A 19,693-nucleotide genomic window follows, 5' to 3' on the forward strand; every position below is an offset into this window, starting at 1 on the left:
GTAGAAAGGTCTAGTAGAGGGCGGGCTCTTCAGCAGCTTGCTAGGCATTTCGAACTTTCCCTTTTGGTTACCCGGACAAGCTAACTGAAGATGCAGTTATTGAAGTATAATCTCTCTGCCAAGACACAAAGTCTAAAACCAATGGGCCTTACATATGTAATCATTTTTATCAGTCTCCACCCCTAGATTTTCCTGGCTCTACCACTTACCCAAAGTTTTGCATACAGAACCCCTAAGGGCTCCCGGGAGACCCTGCAACCAACCATCCCTGGCTCCATCCCATCTGCCTGGCTAGCAACGTTCGGGAACCCACGCAGCCAGGGGACTCAAAGGGTTACCAGCAGTTCTCTGGAGAGCGACAGGCAGAGAAGCCAATAGTGTCTAGGCAGGCCCTACGTCCGGTGTGGGCGGGACAGGGACGGTGTGGGCGGGGCAGGGACGTAGCGCGCCTAAGGGAATTTACGGAGGCCTAGGGGTGAGAGGGCCCACCTAGGTTAAGAGTTTGGAAACGTCCGGGGCGAACAGGAAGGCAAGTGAGCATCTACCCCTTCTCCCCGCTCTCCTTTATCCTTAGGGGTCGGTACTTGCAGGGACAGCCCGGGGCCTGGTGTATAGCCATGGACTTACGGTATTTGGACTCCATGTCCTGTCACAACCAGAAAGTAAACTCTGTCTCTAACCCAATCATGGAGCCGCTGCGACCTGGCGACCTGATCTCAGACCCAGCCGGGGGAAACAGCTCCTCCAAGGCCAAGCCAACTCTCCTCCCAGGGCACGCTCATTCTAGCGTACCCGCTGAGCTGGATCCTCCTCAGGTTTGCAGCGTGGCCAGCCTCAACTCAGAGAGCAACGGTGGCAGTGGCAACTGTGACGCACCGACCGGCAAATTCCTCCTAGGGGACCACGAAGTCTTCCAGCAGATCGGGGCGCAGCTTAAATTGCTGCCTATGAATGATCAGATCCGGGAGCTGCAGACTATCATCCGTGACAAGTGAGCGGAGATCATAAGGGGAAAGGGATGTGGAGGGTCTCAAGGCGGGGGAAGAGGGGACAGCGATTGGAAGTAAAAGGGCTAAGGGGTGTGGTTTTGGCGCCGGGAAACTAGTCTGTGGAGATAGGGCGGGGCAGGGTGTCACGTGACTCAGCCCTTCAACCCAGTCTTTCTGAGTCCCTGAGTTAAACCACGCTGTGTATAAGGACGAATACTGTTAAGCAGCCCCCGGCTCCGTCTTTGTCTCTTCAGAGCGAATTCTAATCCTCAGCCGTTCCTGGCTGTAAACGCGTCTACGCTGTCTAGTGCTGGTCTATATAAGCCAGAAATGGGTGCTACCCAAGGTTCTGTTCTAGCCCAAAGCACCTCAGGCTCACAAATTGAAATAAAGCAATTTCAAGGGAATTCTGTTGTGCTCAAACAAATTCTCTGACCGTTTACTGTTTGCTATTACAAATATGTCATTTTGTCTAACGTCTTTTAGTCTTGGAATTTGGGTTTTGTCAGGTGGAAATTTGTTCAACTCTGATCAGGACTGATTTTTGTAAAGTTACAGAACTTCCGATGTTTTCTGTAGAGTTAATGGAGCAAAGGTAACCTAAAGGAATCTTTGGCGCCCCCTCCTAATTCCACAAACCAAGATAGCCAAAAAAGTAATGTTAACATGCTATCTTGAGAGATCTCAAGACTCATGTTGTAGATGGGGTTTTTCAAGGGAAATATGTACCATCATGAAATATAGCTGGTTTCTGTATTGGCAGCACCTTAAATGAGTAGCTACTGCATGTCAAAGCACTCGTTTTTCAGTGGATTCCTTAATTTTTTAAAATGGCTGCTGGGTCAAGATGCCATTCTTTAAATCAGACTGTAGTAACTTTTCTTCATACTGTTAATAGGCTCCCAATTGGTTTCCTTGCCTTCAGTTTTTCTGCCTTCCACATATTCCCACACATTACTGAACAATCTCAATATACAACTTTGCTTTAGGTAACTATCCTACTCAGCAGCCTTCCTTGGCTTCTTAGTGCCTGTCAAATAAAGTCCAGGATCCTGACCTTGACATTAAGGCCCCTCTTCATGGTTCCTGGGAACTATTATGAAACATCCCTGATTCTTTTCTCCTCTGAAATTCTTTTTTAAAAAATATTTTATTGATTTATTCATGAGAGACACAGAGAGAGAGAGGCAGGCTCCATGCAGGGAGCCCCATGTGGGACCCGATCCTGGGACTCCAGGATCACGCCTGTGCGGAAGGCAGATGCTCAACCCATGAGCCACCCAGGCATCCCTCCTCTGAAATTCTTTTTACTCCTCCCTTTACTCCTTCTCTGCATTTTCATATCCTACCTACTCTTCAGGATCAAACCCAGCATTAAATGTCCACCTCTGTCGAGAGGCTTTCCTTTAATCATTCTTCCTTGCTGATCTTCCCTAGTTTTTTAAATGCATGACTCACCCGCTGTTTTGTATATTGTTATTGGTGTATCAGTCTTGTCTCACTTACTAGATTTTAATGAATCAATATTGAAAAGTACTGTGATCTTAAAAAGTAGGAGGCATAGGTTTGATAGTTGTGGTAGGGGAAGCTGAAATATAGCTCATTTATAGAACAAAGAAAATAGGATGATGTTTCTTGTTTCTATAGATCAGGAGTTACTGACCTTGAGCCTTGGACACCACTGGGTTTCAGGGCCTTGGTGAACGGTCAGAAATTATCTGGGAAATACTATTCATTATATGCATTTTTAATGGTTGTTTTTGAATAGCATCTTTATTGAGATATAATTCACATATCATAAAATACACCATTTAAGGTGCACAATTGACTGGTTTTTTAAGTATGTTCATGTCTGTGCAACCATTACCACAATCAATTTTAGAACATTTTCATTACCTCAGCAAGAAAGCCTGTACACAGGAGTAGTCACTCCCCATTTCCCCTCAACCCATCAAATCACTAATCTGGACAACTACTAATATACTTTCTATCTCTGTTAAGTTGCCTATTCTGGACATTTCACATAAATGGAGTCATATAACATATGGTCTTTTGTGTGACTAGTTTCTTTCATTTAGTGTAAGAAAATCACTTTTTCTTAAATTTTAAAATTTTAAAATTTCCTTTTTTAGCTGAGTGATAGTCCACTGTATCGATATACCACATTGTATTTGTCCATCTTCAGATGATGGATGTTTGCATGGTTTCCACTCTTTGGCTATTAAGAATAATGCTACTATGAACATTTGCATATGTGCCTTTTTTATGGGGTGAGGATTCCTTAGCTTTCATTACATATCACAAAGGGGTCTTCGTGGGACACCTGGGTGGCTCAGCAGTTGAGTGTCTACCTTTGGCCCAGGGCGTGATCCTGGGATCCAGCATCGAGTTCCACATCAGGCTCCTTGCAGGGAGCCTGCTTCTGTCTCTGCCTCTCTCTCTCTCTCTCTCTCTCTCTCTGTCTCATGAATAAACAAATAAAATCTTTAAAAAAATTAAAAAAAAACAAAGGGGTCTTCATGACCATGTAAAGGTAAGCCATTGCTGTAGGATATGGAGAGGGCGTGAAGTTCAGCACTCCTATAAGACAGTATCAATACTTGATTTTACTGCATTGTTCAGAAAATCCTGGGTTGTATAGTAAACTTGAGTGTAAGTGGAATCTTTTTTTTTCTTTTATGAGTTTGGAAAGAGACAGCAGGATCCAGAGTGATCTTAGGCAAAATCTTTAGCATCACTGCGCTTCAACTTTATCGTTTGTCAGATGAGGATGTGGTAATATCTCATGGAACTCTTGAGATGCTAAAACAAGATTCTGTCTTACATTTGTTATAAACTGTGAAGAGCTTTGCAAGCCTTCATGTTTCGATTTGTTCATCGTTCTAATTGCATTCATAAGGTCTAGTTTCTTAAACTTTCAGGAGACAGTAAACAGAATTTAACTATACATAAAACTCACATTCTTTTTTTTAAAAAGCAACATTGAGAGATCCTAGATAATTTTTAAAAAGATTTTATTTATTCATGAGAGACAGAGAGAGAGGCAGAGACATAGGCAGAGGGAAAAGCAGGCTCCTCACAGGGAGCCTGATGTGCGACTCAATCCTGGGACCCGGAATCATGGACCTGGGATCACACCCTGAGCCAAAGGCAGGTGCTCAACTGCTGAGCCACTCAGGCATCCTGATCCTAGATAATTTTTATCCTGCTGTGATAGTATAGAGGGACTCCTTAAAATTCTTGATAACTATTTGATGCTTAGTTATTTAGGCTGGAGACAGTGTTTTAGTTTTGTTTGGTTAAACAGATTTAACAAAACAGGCCTCTGTTCCTTTATCTTCAAAAATTGGAGTCTCCTCACACAAAGGGGACCTGTTTCATCTACTCCAGGGGGCTGGTATAGGAGGTCTTTGGTAAGAGGAGCTATACTTAGGTAGATTAAGTTATGGAAGTTGCCATCAGTTATCATATCCTGTCTTCCTCAGAGCTTAGGCTCTTCTCTGTTTTGATGTGACATCATATATGTGCACTGTGGAGCTGTCTGATAATAGAAACAATTGGAGTACTTGTTATTCCTTTATTGATCCTGGTCCTTAGTATATAGCTATTGAAGGAATTGCTTTCTGAATTGACTTTGCCAGTGTAGAAGTGTAGAACATGGAGCCACAGGACTGCATGTTGTAAATATATAAAGCAGGCAAGATTGAGAACGTTGTCCTGATCTAAAATGCCTTTTTAAAAAAATGTGTAGTATTTGCAATATGATACGTTGGTTTTATTATTGAATTTCAAGTAAATGGTTTTCTCTCTCTTCATAATGCAGTAATCTAAACATTGAAAGAGCAGATTATTTACTAAGTCACACATGGGTAACTGGTGAACCTGGAAAGAGAAATTACACCTTCATTTTCAGTTTTTGTAACAGGAAAAACATCCTTCTAAAAAAAACCAAATCTTTCTCTTACTGTCTCCTTTATATAATAAACCTAGCAAAATCTGAGTATAGTGTACTTTTCTTTTGAACACAGTTCGTGACCTCATCTTTAAGGCAATGCAGTGTATTTAAAAGATCATCTCCCTTCCCCACCTTTTTTTCTGTTGTCTCCCAAAATGTTAAAGGAAAGCTGTTTCATAAGCTCTTGAGTGTTTCCTTCTCCTTCTCCTTGGAAGGGCTTTGCCATGGCCTCAGCAGACAACTTGGATGAAAATTGAATATTCTCAGAGTATTTTAGTCCACGAAATAACACTAAAGAAGGACAGCCTTGTGACTTTATTTTATTTTATTTTTTTTAGTCGCCTGGAGGGGATACAACCTCTGGAGTGATGAACATTCTCTTTAGCCCTAAAATGATTGCAGCCTAATGTGATTTGAGGCTTCTGACTAGGTAATTTTGATATTCATTTTTTTTAAAGATTGTATTTATTTATTCATGAGAGACACACAGAGAGAGGCAGAGACACAGGCAGAAGGAGAAGCAGACTCCCCATGGGGAGCCTGATACAGGACTTGATCCCAGGACCCTGGGATCATGACCAGAGCCAAAGGCAGATGCTCAACCACGGAGCTGCCCAGGTGCCCCTAATGTGCTGTTCTTAACCGAGGCTGTGCATCTGAATTGCCTGGGGAGTCTTTTCTTTTTTTCCCAAATAAAATTTTTGGTAACCTTTGGGTAGTCTTGTGTGGAACCTGAGCACCTGTAGCTTTACAAATACCACAGGTGATTATGCTGTGCTCAGGCTGGACCACTGTCCCTGGGAGAATGGCCATTCTCTCTTGCAAGGTAATTTGCCTGGCTTCGGATTTGGGATATAGGCTGAGCTAGGGATTCCAACAAAATCAGCCTAGAGAGCCTAGCTTGGCATTACCCTGAGATTGGAGGAATCTGATATTTTCCCTACTTGTACAAAACCAAAATGATCACCACAGAAAAAGCCATGACCTGCAATTTGTTTAAAACATGGACATGATTTTGGTTTTACACATGAATTTTGGAACTGGCTTTTAGCCCAGGAAGGAAGAGTCACCTCTTTATGCATACCGTTGTCATCATATTTATTGGGCATGTCCTAGAAATGTCTTACCAACTAGTATGTACTCCAGGGAAGCATAAAGAAGGTCTGGCCTGGCACAGTACCTGATGCATAAGGGAACTAATACTCAATCAGTATTAAAAAAAAATCACCTTCTAAGTGACTGCAGCCTGGGTTCTAAGGGAAAAATGATAGTTTCTTTTCTTCTTCTACCTAATTTTGAATACTTATGTTAAACTCTGCTTTGAGGTGCAAGTAAATATTGACACTATTTTAATAGCTTTTTAAGAAGGTGCTATAGAGGTGTGGCCTTGCTGACGTATCTGGCAGGTAGTAAAATCAATATATATATATATATATATATATATATATATATTCAGTTTCTCACATTAGATTAGTTTTGCTCCAAGTACTTCACTGGGAGTTGTTTTTCTGAGGGTGAAAGGAGGCAGAAAATCATTTACAAAACATCTGCATACTATGAGAAACCTTGGAGTTATTCTTTATTCTAGTGATCCCATAATAACGAAATGGCTCTGGAAGTAGCATTTATGTTTTCAGAGCTTTGACTAAACATTAAACCTGCTGGAAAAGCTTTTATGTTCCACTTCCCTTCAATTTGTTACTTAAAAAATAAAAAACAAACAAAAACACAATAGAGCTGAATTTGAGTCTATTTAGTTCTTTTTTCTTCACTTAGGTTACCAGGTAAAATACAGGACACTCAATTAAATTTGAATTCAGATAAACAATGAACTTTTTTTCCATATACCCTAAACATTGAATGGGTTATACTTCTAAAATATAAATTTAACTAGGTATCCTGTATTTTTTTAAGATTTTATTTATTTATTCATGAGAGACACAGAGAGAGAGAGAGAGAGAGGGGCAGAGACACAGGTAGAGGGAAGAAGCAGGCTCCATGCAGGGAGTCTGATGCAGGACTTGATCCTGGGACTCCAGGATTACGCCCTGGGCCAAAGGCAGGCACCAAACCATTGAGCCACCCAGGGATCCCAGTATCCTGTATTTTTTATGCTAAATCTGGCAACCCTGTGCTAACCCTAACTTCTCCCACCCGAATGTTGAAAATAGCCTTTGTTTTTAAATTTTTTAATGTATTAAATTATTAAAATTTTTATTTAAATTCTAGTTAATTAACATATAGTGTAATACTGGTTTCAGGGGTAGAACTTCGTGATTTATCACTTGCATATAAAACCAGTGCTCATCATAACAAGTGCCCTCCTTAATACCCATCACCCATTTAGCCGATCCCCCACCCACATCCCTCCATTAAACTTCAGTTTGTTCTCTGTCTTTAAGAATCACTTATGGTTTGTTTCACTCTCTCTTTTTTGTTTTTTTCCCCCTTGCCATATGTTCATCTGTTTTGCTTCTTAAATTCCACATATGAGTGAAATAATATGGTATTTGTCTTTCTCCAAGTGACTTATTTTGCTTAGCATACTTTCTAGCTCCATCCATATCATTACAAATGGCAAGATTTCATTCTTCTTATGGCTGAGAAATATTCCGTTGTGTGTTCTTTATCCATTCATCAGTCGATGGACATTTGGGCTCTTTCTATAGTTTGGCTATTGTTGATAGTGCTGCTATAAACATACAGGTGCATGTACCCCTTCAAATCTGTACTTTTGTATACTTTGGGTAAATACCTAGGAGTATGATTGTTGCTGAGTCATAGGGTAGCTCTATTTTTAACTTTTTGAGGAACCTCCATACTGTTTTCCAGAGTAGGTGCACCAGTTTACATTCCCAACAGTGTAAGAGAGTTCTCCTTTTTTGACATACTCACAAAATCTGTCATCCTGTGTTGTTAATTTCATCCATTCTGACAGGTGTGAGGTGGTATTTCATGAAGGTTTTGATTTGTATTTCCCTGATGATGAGTGATGTGGAACATCTTTTCATGTGTCAGTTGGCCATCTGAATGTCTTCTTTGGAAAAATGTCTATTCATGTCTTCTGCCCATTTCTTAACTGGATTGTTTGTTTCTTGGGTGTTCAGTTTGATAAGCTCTTTATATATTTTGCATACTAACCCTTTATCTGGTATGTCATTTGCACTTATCTTCTCCCATTCCATAGGCTGCCTTTGTTTTGTTGATTGTTTCTTTTGCTGTGCAGAAGCTTTTTATCTTGATGAAGTCCCAATAATTCATTTTTGCTTTTGTTTCCCTTGCCTTCATAGATGCATCTTGCAAGAAGATGCTGAGCCAAGGTCAAAGAGGTTGTTGCCTGTGTTCTCCTGTAAGATATTGATGGATTCTTGTTTCACATTTAGATTTTTGAAACATTTTGAGTTTATCTTTGTATATGGTGTAAGAGAATGGTCGGTACAGTTTCATTCTTCTGCATGTGGCTGTCCAATTTTCCCAACACTATTTACTGAAGAGACTGTCTTTTTTCCATTGGATATTCTTTCCTGCTTTGTAGAAGATGAGTTGACCATAGAGTTGAGGGTCAATTTCTGGGTTTTCTATTCGGTTATAGTGATCTTTTTTTTTTTTTTAAATAGGCATATATTTTTTTTAAATAAATTTATTTTTTATTGGTGTTCAATTTACCAACATACAGATATATATATATATTCCCCAAGTGAATGAGAACATATAATGAGTCTCTCGCTGCCTGGCCTTAGCCTGGATCCTCATGGGGGCCCCTCCCCCACTGGATGCTTTTTTATTTATTTCTTTTTTCCCCATCTTCCTACCTTGATAGAAGCGTGAACTCTTCTCACTGTAGCATTCCAGCTGTTCTCTCTTTAAATCTCAGGCCGAATTCGTAGATTTTCAGGATAATTTGAAGGTTATCTTGGTAATTTGGTGGGGACAGGTGATTTGGAGACACTATTCTTCCGCCGTCTTGCCCCTCCTCCCAGTTACAGTGATCTATGTGTCTTTTTTTGTACCTGTACTATACCGTCTTAATGATCATAGCTTTGCAATACAGCTTGAAGTCAGGCATTGTGATGTATCCAGCTTTGGTTTTCTTTTTCAACATTCCTCTGGCTATGCAGGGTGTTTTCTGATTCCACACAAATCTCACTCTCTGAAGAAAGTCCATGGTATTTTGATAGGGATTGCATTAAATGTGTAGATTGCTCTGGGTAGCATAGACATTTTCACAATATTTGTTCTTCCAATCTATGAGCATGGAATGTTTTTACATCTCTTTGTGTCTTCCTCAATTTCTTTTATAAGTGTTCGGTGGTTTTAGAGCATAGATCACTTACCTCTTTGATTAGGTTTACTCCTAGTTACCTTATGCTTTTTGGTGCAATTGTAAATGGGATTGATTCCTTAATTTCACTTTCTTCAGTCTCATTGTTAGTGTATAGAAATGCCACTGGTTTCTGTGCATTGATTTTGTATCCTGCCCTGGTGCTGAATTGCTGTATGAGTTATAGCAATTTTGGGGTGGAGTCTTTTGGGGTTTCTATATACAGTATGATGTCATCCAGGATGGGTGAGAGTTTGACTTCTTCTTTGCCAATTTGAATGCCTTTTATTTCTTTTTGTTGATTGAAATTGGAGGCTAGGACTTGTAGTACTATGTTGAACAACAGTGGTAAGAGTGGGCATTCCTGTCATGTTCCTGACCTTAGGGGAAAAGCTCACAGTTCTTCCCCAAATGATATTAACTGTTATCTTTTCATAAATAGCTTATATGATATTGAGAAATATTCCCTCTGTTCCTTCACTTTGAAGAGTTTTAATCAGGAATGGATGCTGTATTTTGTCAAATGCTTTCTCTGTATCTGTTGAGAGGATCATATGGTTCTCGTCTTGTCTTTTATTTATATAATCTATCACGTTGATTGTTTTACAAATGTTGAACCATCCTTGCAGCCCAGGGATAAATCCCACTTGGTAGTGGTGAATAATCCTCTTAATGTACTGTAGAAGCCTATTGGCTAGTATTTTGGTGAGAATTTTTGCTTCCATGTTCATCAGGGAGATTGGTCATAATTCTCCTTTATGGTGGGGATTTGTCTGGATTTGGGATCAAGGTAATTCTTACTTCATAGAATGAGTTTGGAAGCATTCTGCTGGTGGTTATTTTGTTTTTTTTGTTTTGTTTTTTTTTTAATTTATTTTTTATTGGTGTTCAATTTACTAACATACAGAATAACCCCCAGTGCCCGTCACCCATTCACTCCCACCCCCCGCCCTCCTCCCCTTCCACCACCCCTAGTTCGTTTCCCAGAGTTAGCAGTCTTTACGTTCTGTCTCCCTTTCTGATATTTCCCACACATTTCTTCCCCCTTCCCTTATATTCCCTTTCACTATTATTTATATTCCCCAAATGAATGAGAACATATAATGTTTGTCCTTCTCCGACTGGCTTACTTCACTCAGCATAATACCCTCCAGTTCCATCCACATTGAAGCAAATGGTGGGTATTTGTCATTTCTAATAGCTGAGTAATATTCCATTGTATACATAAACCACATCTTCTTTATCCATTCATCTTTCGTTGGACACCGAGGCTCCTTCCACAGTTTGGCTATCGTGGCCATTGCTGCTATAAACTCAACTGAATACACATTCTGCTGGTGGTTATTTTGATGTGGATTGCATTAAATGTGTAGGTTTCTTTGAGTAGTATAGACATTTTAATTATGTTTGTTCTTCCAATCCATGAGCATGGAATGCTTTTCCATTTCTTTCTGTCCTCTTCAATTTCTTTCATAAGTGTTCTATAGTTCTCCGAGTACAGATCTTTGATCTCTTTGCTTAGGTTTATTCCTAGATATGGTTTTTGGTGCAATTGTTAAGGGGATCGATTCCTTGTTTTCTTTTACTGCTGCTTCATTATTCTTGTATCAAAATGGAACAGATTTCTATAGTGATTTTATATCTTACAACTTTGTTGACTTTATGTATTAGTTGTAGCAATTTTTTTTTTGGTGGAATCTTTTGTATTTTCTACAGAGTATCATGTCGTATACAAATAGTGAAAGTTTGACTTCTTTGCTGATTTTGATGCCTTTTATTTCTTTTTGTTGTCTGACTGCGGAGGCTAAGACTTCCAGTAGTATGTTAATTAGTAATGGTGAGTGTGGACATCCCTGTCTTGTTCCTGACCATAGAGGAAAAGTTCTCAGTCTTTCCCCATTGTGGATATTAGCTGTGGGTCTTTTCTTTATGATCTTTATTATTTTGAGATATTTTACCTGTATTCCTCCTTTGTTGAGGGTTTTTTTTTTTTTAAATCAAGAATGGATGCTGTTTATTTTGTCAAATGCTTTTTCTGCATCTATTGAGAGGATCATATGGTTCTTATCCTTTTATTAATGTGGTATATACCACACTGGTTGATTTGCAAATATTGAACCACCCTTATAGTCCAGAAATCAATCCTAGTTGATCATGGTGAATAATTCTTTTAATGCACTTGATTTGTTCATATTTTATTGAGATATTTTACATCCATGTTCATCAGGGATATTGGCCTGTAATTCTCCTTTTTAGTGGGGTCTTTGTCTGGTTTTATAATCAAGGTAATGCTGGCTTTGTAGAACAAGTGTAGAAATTTTCTTTCCATTTCTACTTTTTGGAACAGTTTGAGAAGAATAGGTATTAACTCTTCTTTACATTTCTGGTAGAGTTCTCTTAGCAAGCCACCTGGCCCTGGACTTCTGTTTGTTAGGAAATTTTTGATTACTAATTTATTTTCTTTACTCGTTATGTATAGGTCCATTCAAATTTTCTATTTCTTTCTGTTTCAGTTTTGGTCATTTGTATGTTTCTAGGAATTTGTTTATTTCTTCCAGATTGACCAATTTGTTGGCATATACTATTTCATAATATTCTCTTATAGTTGTTTCTATTTCATGATGTTAGTTGTGATCTCTCCTCTTTCATTCATGATTTTATTTATTGAGTTCTTTCTCTTTTCTTTTTGATAACTCTGGCTAGATGTTTATTACTTTTTTCTTTCTTCTTTTTTTTTATCACTTTTTTTCTTTTGAAGAGCCAGCTCTTAGTTTCATTGACCTGTTCTAGTTTTTTGGTTTCTATATAATTTATTTCTGTTCTAATCTTTGTAGTTTCCCTTCTTCTGCTGGCTTTAGGCTTTATTTGCTATTCCTTTTCTAACTCCTGTAGGTTCTGTTTTTTGAGACTTTTCTTGCTTCTTGAGGTAGGCCTGTATCCAAAGGTTTTGGACTGTTGTGTTTTCATTTTCATTTGCTTTCATGTATTTTTTTTCTCCTTTAATTTCCTAGTTAACCCATTCATTCTTGTGTTGAATGTTCTTTAACTTCCATTTATTTGTCTTTCTAAATTTTTTCTTATTTCATAGCATTGTGGTTTGAAAACATGCATGGTGGGCACCTGGGTGGCTCAGTGGTTGAGCATCTGCCTTTGGTTAGGTCATGATCCTGGGGTCCAGGGATCGAGACCCATATTAGGCTCTCTATGGGGAGCCTGTTTCTCCCTTTGCCTATGTCTCTGACTCTCTCTCTGTGTCTCTCATGAATAAATAAATAAAATTTTTTAAAAAAAGGAAAGAACAGTCATAGTATGATCTCAATCTTTTTGTACTGGTTGAGAGCTGTTTTGTGATCCAGTATGTGATCTATTTTGGAGAATGTTCCATGTGCACTTGAAAAGAATGTGTATTCTGCCCTTTAGGGTAAAGTGTTCTGAATATATCTGTTAATATATCTAGTCCAATGTTTCATTCAAATCCATTGTTCCCATGTTGATTTTCTGTTTGGATGGTTTGTGCATTGCTGTAAGTGTGGTATTAAAGTCCTCTACTATTATTTTATTATTATCAATGAGTTTTTTTTTACATATGTTATTAATTGATTTATATATTTGGGCGCTCCCAATTTGGGGGCATAAATATTTACAATTGTTACATCTTCTTGATGGATAGACCCCTTAATTATGATATAATACCCTTCATCTATTATTATAGTCTTTGGTTTAAAAATCTAGTTTTTCTGAAATAAGTATGGCTAATCTGACTCTTGATGTCCATTAGCATGATAGATGGCTCTCCATCCCCTGAATCTGCAGGTTTTTTTAAAAAAATATTTAATTTATTTATTCATGAGAGATACACAGAGAGAGAGAGAGACAGAGACATAGGCAGAGGGAGAAGCAGGCCCTGCAGGGAGCCTATTGTGGGACTCAGTCCCTGGACCCTAGGTTCACGACCTGAGCCAAACGCAGACACTCAACCACTGAGCCACCCAGGCATCCCTTCAGGTGTCTTTAGGTCTAAAATGAGGGTCTTATAACTTTTTTAAAAAATATTTTAGTTATTTATTTGAAAGACAGAGATAGCAGCAGAGATTGTGAGAGAGCGTGAGCCTGGAGGAGAGGGAGAAGCTGATCAGGGAGCCTGATTCAGGGCTTGATCCCAGGACTCTAGGATTATGACCTGGGAGTAAGGCAGACCATTAATGGACTGAGCCACCCAGGTGCCCGAGTCTCGGGTAACCCTTAATGATAGTGATATATTCTTGGCTGTCTGTTTTTCCCATTCAGCATGTTGAATATAGCATGTCACTTTCCTCTGGTCAGCCAAGAGTTTATGGAGAAATCTGTGGCAACCTGTTCCTTCTTCCCTTGTAGGTTAAGGACTTCTTTTCCTTTGCTGCTTTCAGGATTCTTTCCATGTCTGTGCATATTTTATGAATTTGGCTATGATATGTCTTAGTGATTGTCAGCTTTTGTTGAATTTAATGGGAGTTCTCTGTGCTTTTTAGATTGTGATGTCTGTTTCCTCCCCTAGATTAGGATATTTCTCAGCTATAATTTGTTCAAATAAACTTCCTGCCCCTTTTTCTTTCTCTTCTTCAGGGACTCTTATGGTTATAGCATTTTTTTTACGTTTTTTAAATTTAAATTCAGTTTGCCAACATATAGTATAACACCCAGTGCTCATCCCATAAAGTGCCCCCCTCAGTGCCCGTCATCCAGTCACCCCATCCTCCTGCCAACCTCCCCTTCCACTAGCCCTTGTTTGATGTCCTTCAAAAAATGAATGGACAAAGAAGATGTGGTATATATATACAATGGAATATTACTGAGCCATTAGAATCGATGAATACCCATCATTTGCTTCAGCGTAATTGTTGATTTAAATTCTGGTTCAGACGTCTTACTTGTATATGTATTGATTAAATCCATGGCTCTGACTTTTTTTATTTTAGTAATAAATTTATTTTTTATTGGTGTTAAATTTACCAACATACAGAATAATACCCAGTGCCCATCCCGTCAAGTGCCCCCCTTAGTGCCCGTCACCCATTCACCCCCACCCCCGCCCTCCTCCCCTTCCACCACCCCTAGTTCGTTTCCCAGAGTTAGGAGTCTTCATGTTCTGTCTCCCTTTCTGATATTTCCCACTCATTTCTTCTCCCTTCCTTTCTATTCCCTTTCACTATTATTTATATTCCCCGAATGAATGAGACCATATAATGTATGTCCTTCTCCGATTGACTTATTTCACTCAGCATAATACCCTCTAGTACCATCCATGTTGAAGCAAATGGTGGGTATTTGTCATTTCTAATGGCTGAGTAATATTTCATTGTATACATAAACCACATCCATTCATCTTTCGATGGACACCGAGGCTCCTTCCACAGTTTGGCTATTGTGGACATTGCTGCTATAAACATCGGGGTGCAGGTGTCCCGGCGTTTCATTGCATCTGCATCTTTGGGGTAAATCCTCAGCAGTGCAATTGCTGGGTCGTAGGGCAGGTCTTTTTTTAACTCTTTGAGGAACCTCCACACAGTTTTCCAGAGTGGCTGCACCAGTTCACATTCCCACCAACAGTGTAAGAGGGTTCCCTTTTTTCCGCATCCTCTCCAACATCTGTGGTTTCCTGCTTTGTTAATTTTCCCCATTTTCACTGCTGTGAGGTGGTATCTCATAGTGGTTTTGATTTGTATTTCCCTGATGGCAAGTGATGCAGAGCATTTTCTCATGTGCATGTTGGCCATGTCTATGTCTTGCTCTGTGAGATTTCTCTTCATGTCTTTTGCCCATTTCATGATTGGATTGTTTGTTTCTTTGGTGTTGAGTTTAGTAAGTTCTTTATAGATCTTGGAAACTAGCCCTTTATCTGATAGGTCATTTGCAAATATCTTCTCCCATTCTGTAGGTTGTCTTTGAGTTTTGTTGACTGTATCCTTTGCTGTGCAAAAGCTTCTTATCTTGATGAAGTCCCAATAGTTCATTTTTGCTTTTGTTTCTTTTGCCTTCGTGGATGTATCTTGCAAGAAGTTACTGTGGCCGAGTTCAAAAAGGGTGTTGCCTGTGTTCTCCTCTAGGATTTTGATGGAATCTTGTCTCACATTTAGATCTTTCATCCATTTTGAGTTTATCTTTGTGTATGGTGAAAGAGAGTGGTCTAGTTTCATTCTTCTGCATGTGGATGTCCAATTTGCCCAGCACCATTTATTGAAGAGACTGTCTTTCTTCCAGTGGATAGTCTTTCCTCCTTTATCGATTATCAGTTGACCATAAAGTTGAGGGTCCACTTCTGGATTCTCTATTCTGTTCCATTGATGTATGTGTCTATTTTTGTCCCATTACCACACTGTCTTGATGACCACAGCTTTGTAGTACAACCTGAAATCTGGCATTGTGATGCCCCCAGATATGGTTTTCTTTTTTAAAATTCTCCTGGCTATTTGGGGTCTTTTCTGATTCCACACAAATTTTAAAATAATTTGTTCTAACTCTCTGAAGAAAGTCCATGGTATTTTGATAGGGTTCGCATTAAACGTGTAAATTGCCCTGGGTAACATTGACATTTTCACAATATTAATTCTGCCAATCCATGAGCATGGAATATTTTTCCATCTCTTTGTGTCTTCCTCCATTTCTTTCAGAAGTGTTCTATAGTTTTTAGGGTATAGATCCTTTACCTCTTTGGTTAGGTTTATTCTTAGGATCTTATGCTTTTGGGTGCAATTGCAAATGGGATTGACTCCTTAATTTCTCTTTCTTCAGTCTCATTGTTAGTGTATAGAAATGCCACTGACTTCTGGGCATTGATTTTGTATCCTGCCACGCTGCCGAATTGCTGTATGAGTTCCAGCAATCTTGGGGTGGAGTCTTTTGGGTTTTCTATGTAGAGTATCATGTCATCAGCGAAGAGGGAGAGTTTGACTTCTTTGTGGCTCTGACTTCTTTTGATTCTTTCTTTTATGGTGAATTCCTACACTTTGTCATTTTGTCTAGGTCACTGTTTTTTTGTGTGTGTGATTGTAAGGAAAGCCTATTATATTCCTGCTGCTGTTAGTAATGGCTATATTAAGAAGAGGTCTAAAAAAAGTTAGATCCTATTTCCACTATAGCTGAAGTTTTGCAGCACTCTATGATCAGTTGACTTGGTGCCTGTGAGGAATTTGTGCTAGTCTTCTGGGGTATGGCTTGATGCATTGATTTTTAGGTGGATTTGCCCTGTTAGATATGCCCCTGCAAGGTGCAGGGTCTGGTGGGGGGGCTTCTCCCAGCAGTTGCAGGTACTTCTAATACTTCATACTTTCGGCTCCAATGCTTGTAAAAACTTGCAGTAATCAGCCACTGTAGTTTTCCCAGTGAATGGTCTTGGACAATCTCTCTCTGGTGCAGTTCTCTGCATGCTGCCTTCTCTCTCTATCTCTCTCTCTCTGTCTCTGTCTCTGAGATTAAGGCTCCCTCCCCTCCACAGAACCCAAGGATTCTTTTCTCCCCTCCCCCGTGTATCACGTCTCCACACCTCCTACCTTCCACGTTGTGGCTTCTTTTTTCTCTAGTTTTCCAATTTGTTCTCTGACCACTCAAATTGATCAGATGTTTGGAATGTTTTGATATTTATCTGGGTCTAATTTAGAGAGGAAGCAAGCCTAGGATTCCCCTACTACTGTTCCATCTTAACTCTCTCCTCAGGCCTTTTTAAAAAAAATGACACCTAAATCAATGCTACTGGGATTTGATTGATTGATTTATATAATGGATTTTAAAAAAGATTTTATTTATTTATTCATGAGAGACACACGGAGAGAGGCAGAGACATAGGCAGAGGAAGGAGAAGCAGGCTCCCTATGGGGAGCCCAGTGTGGGACTCAATCCCAGGACCCCAGGATCAGGACCTGAGCTGAAGGCAGACCTGAGGCGAAGGCAGACACTCAACTACTGAGCCATCCAGGCGTCTCCTGGGAATTGATTTAAATTAAATTGTTTAAGTTATGGGTCAGAGGTTTTGATTTAATAATTTTTGGAAAGGGTGTATTCTTCTTGTATGTGTTAACTTTTTTACAAGCCATGTTATAATGGCAGCTTTTCTCTCTTCCAAAGGCGCATTTTAATAATGTTTTATTTGCCCACCGGAGTCTATTTCATTGTTTGCATTGAGTGTCCATGCCAGTCTCGTTTGCAGGGAGAGAAATATCTTTAAAATACATTTAAAAACGGTCACCTTTAGAAAACATTGTCTTATTAGAGCAAAATAAATAATGGCTTTCCTCAGGGCCTTGGAATCAAAGAGCTTCAGGATGGGAAGTACCTTGAAGTCCTTCACCTCTTATAAACCTCACTGTTTTCATCACTAAAGTGGTAGTAATGGAATCTACCTCTTAAGGTTGTATGAGGAGTAGATCAGGTAATGCACAAGTGCTTAATACTTGGCACCAAGGAAACTTTTACTAAATAGTGACCTGTGAGAAAGAAGGGAGTAATATGTGAGGTACCTGCTGTAACTTTCAGACCTTTTTAGAAAAGCTTTATAAATAAATCTTTGTATACTTAGTGTATGTGTGTTGTTGTTAAAATGGTCTTTGTAAATAAAAGGGGGAGAGCTGTCAAGTTTATTTTGAATGGAGAGAAGTAGCAGAGAGTGATCAAATGGCAATTTCTGTTATAGAAATTGAAGTTGTAATTGTCCCAGGGGAGAACATCTTCCAACACTCTATACATTCCCTCTAGTAGTAGTAGCAGTAAGGACTAGAAGGAATAGGGGAGAGGATCTCTACTTGAAGTTTTAATTTTTTAATATTATAAAAACATTCCTCTGTCATAGTTCTATATCTCATGCATGATAATTAGAGTTCAGTGAGATTCAAGAAGTTTCATCTTGGTCTGCATTTGCTGTGAGACATGCATGTTTTCCACAATTGCTGAAGCCTCTGTGGAATTTTTAAAGTGCTTTATAGACAGGCTTAAGTAGGGAAGAATCAAATTTACCAAGTCCACATTAAAACAAGGATTTGACTTCCTGTATGATTCTCATTCTTTTGTTGTTTCATTGTAAAGATAACGTTTTAAAATGGCTGCCTTTGGCTTTCATTTTGTTTCTACAGATGTGTGACACATTTGTTGGGGGAAGTGTCAAGAAAAGTATATTTGATGATATGATTAGGTCTGCACTGTGAATACTATTTGAAGGTTGTACAATTAAAAAAATGCTCAGCTTAACACTAATTAGATTTCTGTGTTCTGAATTAAAAGTGTCTGAATACCACTGTTTAAATATTTGACATTTGATCATTTGGCTATAGGTTAGAATATTCCAGAAATGTGTGTCAGTTTTTGTTGTTTTGTGATAATTTTGCATTAGATTTTTTTACTGTTATTAGATAGAAGATGATTAAAATGACTTTCAGAACTTTGTTTTTAGTATGAGAATTTAAAAAAAAATGATTTTGAAGGGTACCTGGGTGGCTCAGTGGTTGAGCGTCTGCCTTTGGCTCAGGGCATGATCCCAGGGTCCTGGGATTGAGTCCTGCATCAGGTTCCCCACAGGAAGCCTGCTTCTCCCTCTGCCTGTGTCTCTGCCTCTCTCTGTGTATCTCTCATGAATAAATAAAATCTTTTAATTTTTTTTTAATAAAATCTTTTAAAAAATGATTTTGAGACAAGTGAATAGAGTTACAATTTGAAACAAAGTGTATGGAGTGAATAAGACCTGAGCTTACGTTGAAATTCCTTTATTAACAAACACTTTGGTGCAGTATTGAGCATAAAGTAGGGATTCAGAGAATATGTGCAACTTGTTGATCTGACAAGTATATAACTGTTTGTGAAACTCTAGTGATAACAGTGTTAAGGGTTTAGATGTGAGTATTGAAGACCACTGTGGATTTTTTTTCAATGCAATCAACTTATTGTATTCTAGCTGTAGTTCAATTTCTAAATTGATTAAAAGTATACAGTATGGGTCTTGAACAGCAGGAGATGGGGTGGTAATTACTGTTTGTAGTGGGATGACTTAGAACAGTAAATGCTTTAATTGGAAGTCAAATAGCTATCAAGAGATGACAGCTCTAGTGTATACTTTTTTGGAATGTAGAGAAGGTGATTATTATGGAAAAGTTAGCAGTTGAGGCTGATATCTTGGGGGAGAATATGAAAGGTGTTAAAATGCCTGATTTCAAAGCCAAATAATGGATTTGGACAGCTCTGATCATTTAGCCTAATATGATTTTTCTGTGTAATAAATGTATGTGTAACTGTTCAGAAATTAAAAACAAATATTTCAGATGTGTTCCCAAGATATTTTACTGAGTATTTCTTATAAGGCAAATCCAGATTTTTCCTCCTTATTGAAAAACTGTTCTGGCTGGCTACATTGTTTGTTTATATGGGTCTGGCAAACAGAAAGTAGGCTTCAGTATTTTTTGTAGTTCACTA

The 19,693-nt window shown here is 38.8% G+C and overlaps 1 protein-coding gene across 2 annotated transcripts in view; it reads left to right on the forward strand.

The window, feature by feature from the left end:
• Positions 1–404: 404 nt before the first annotated feature.
• UPRT (uracil phosphoribosyltransferase homolog) overlaps positions 405–19,693 on the forward strand; it is a 33,580-nt gene continuing 14,291 nt past the window's right edge. Inside the window, exons 1-2 of one of the 2 annotated variants that reach the window (XM_049107198.1) lie at positions 853–991; positions 5,283–5,374. Coding sequence is in view for 1 of the 2 variants with exons in the window: in XM_025466226.3 (XP_025322011.1) it covers positions 618–991 (374 nt within the window). In the remaining variant the exon portion in view is untranslated. Of the gene's footprint in view, positions 992–5,282; positions 5,375–19,693 lie in introns of both variants that reach the window. The other variant, XM_025466226.3, reaches the window with a different exon arrangement.

This window comes from Canis lupus, chromosome X, assembly GCF_003254725.2.
Source record: "Canis lupus dingo isolate Sandy chromosome X, ASM325472v2, whole genome shotgun sequence".
Lineage (NCBI taxonomy): Eukaryota > Metazoa > Chordata > Mammalia > Carnivora > Canidae > Canis > Canis lupus.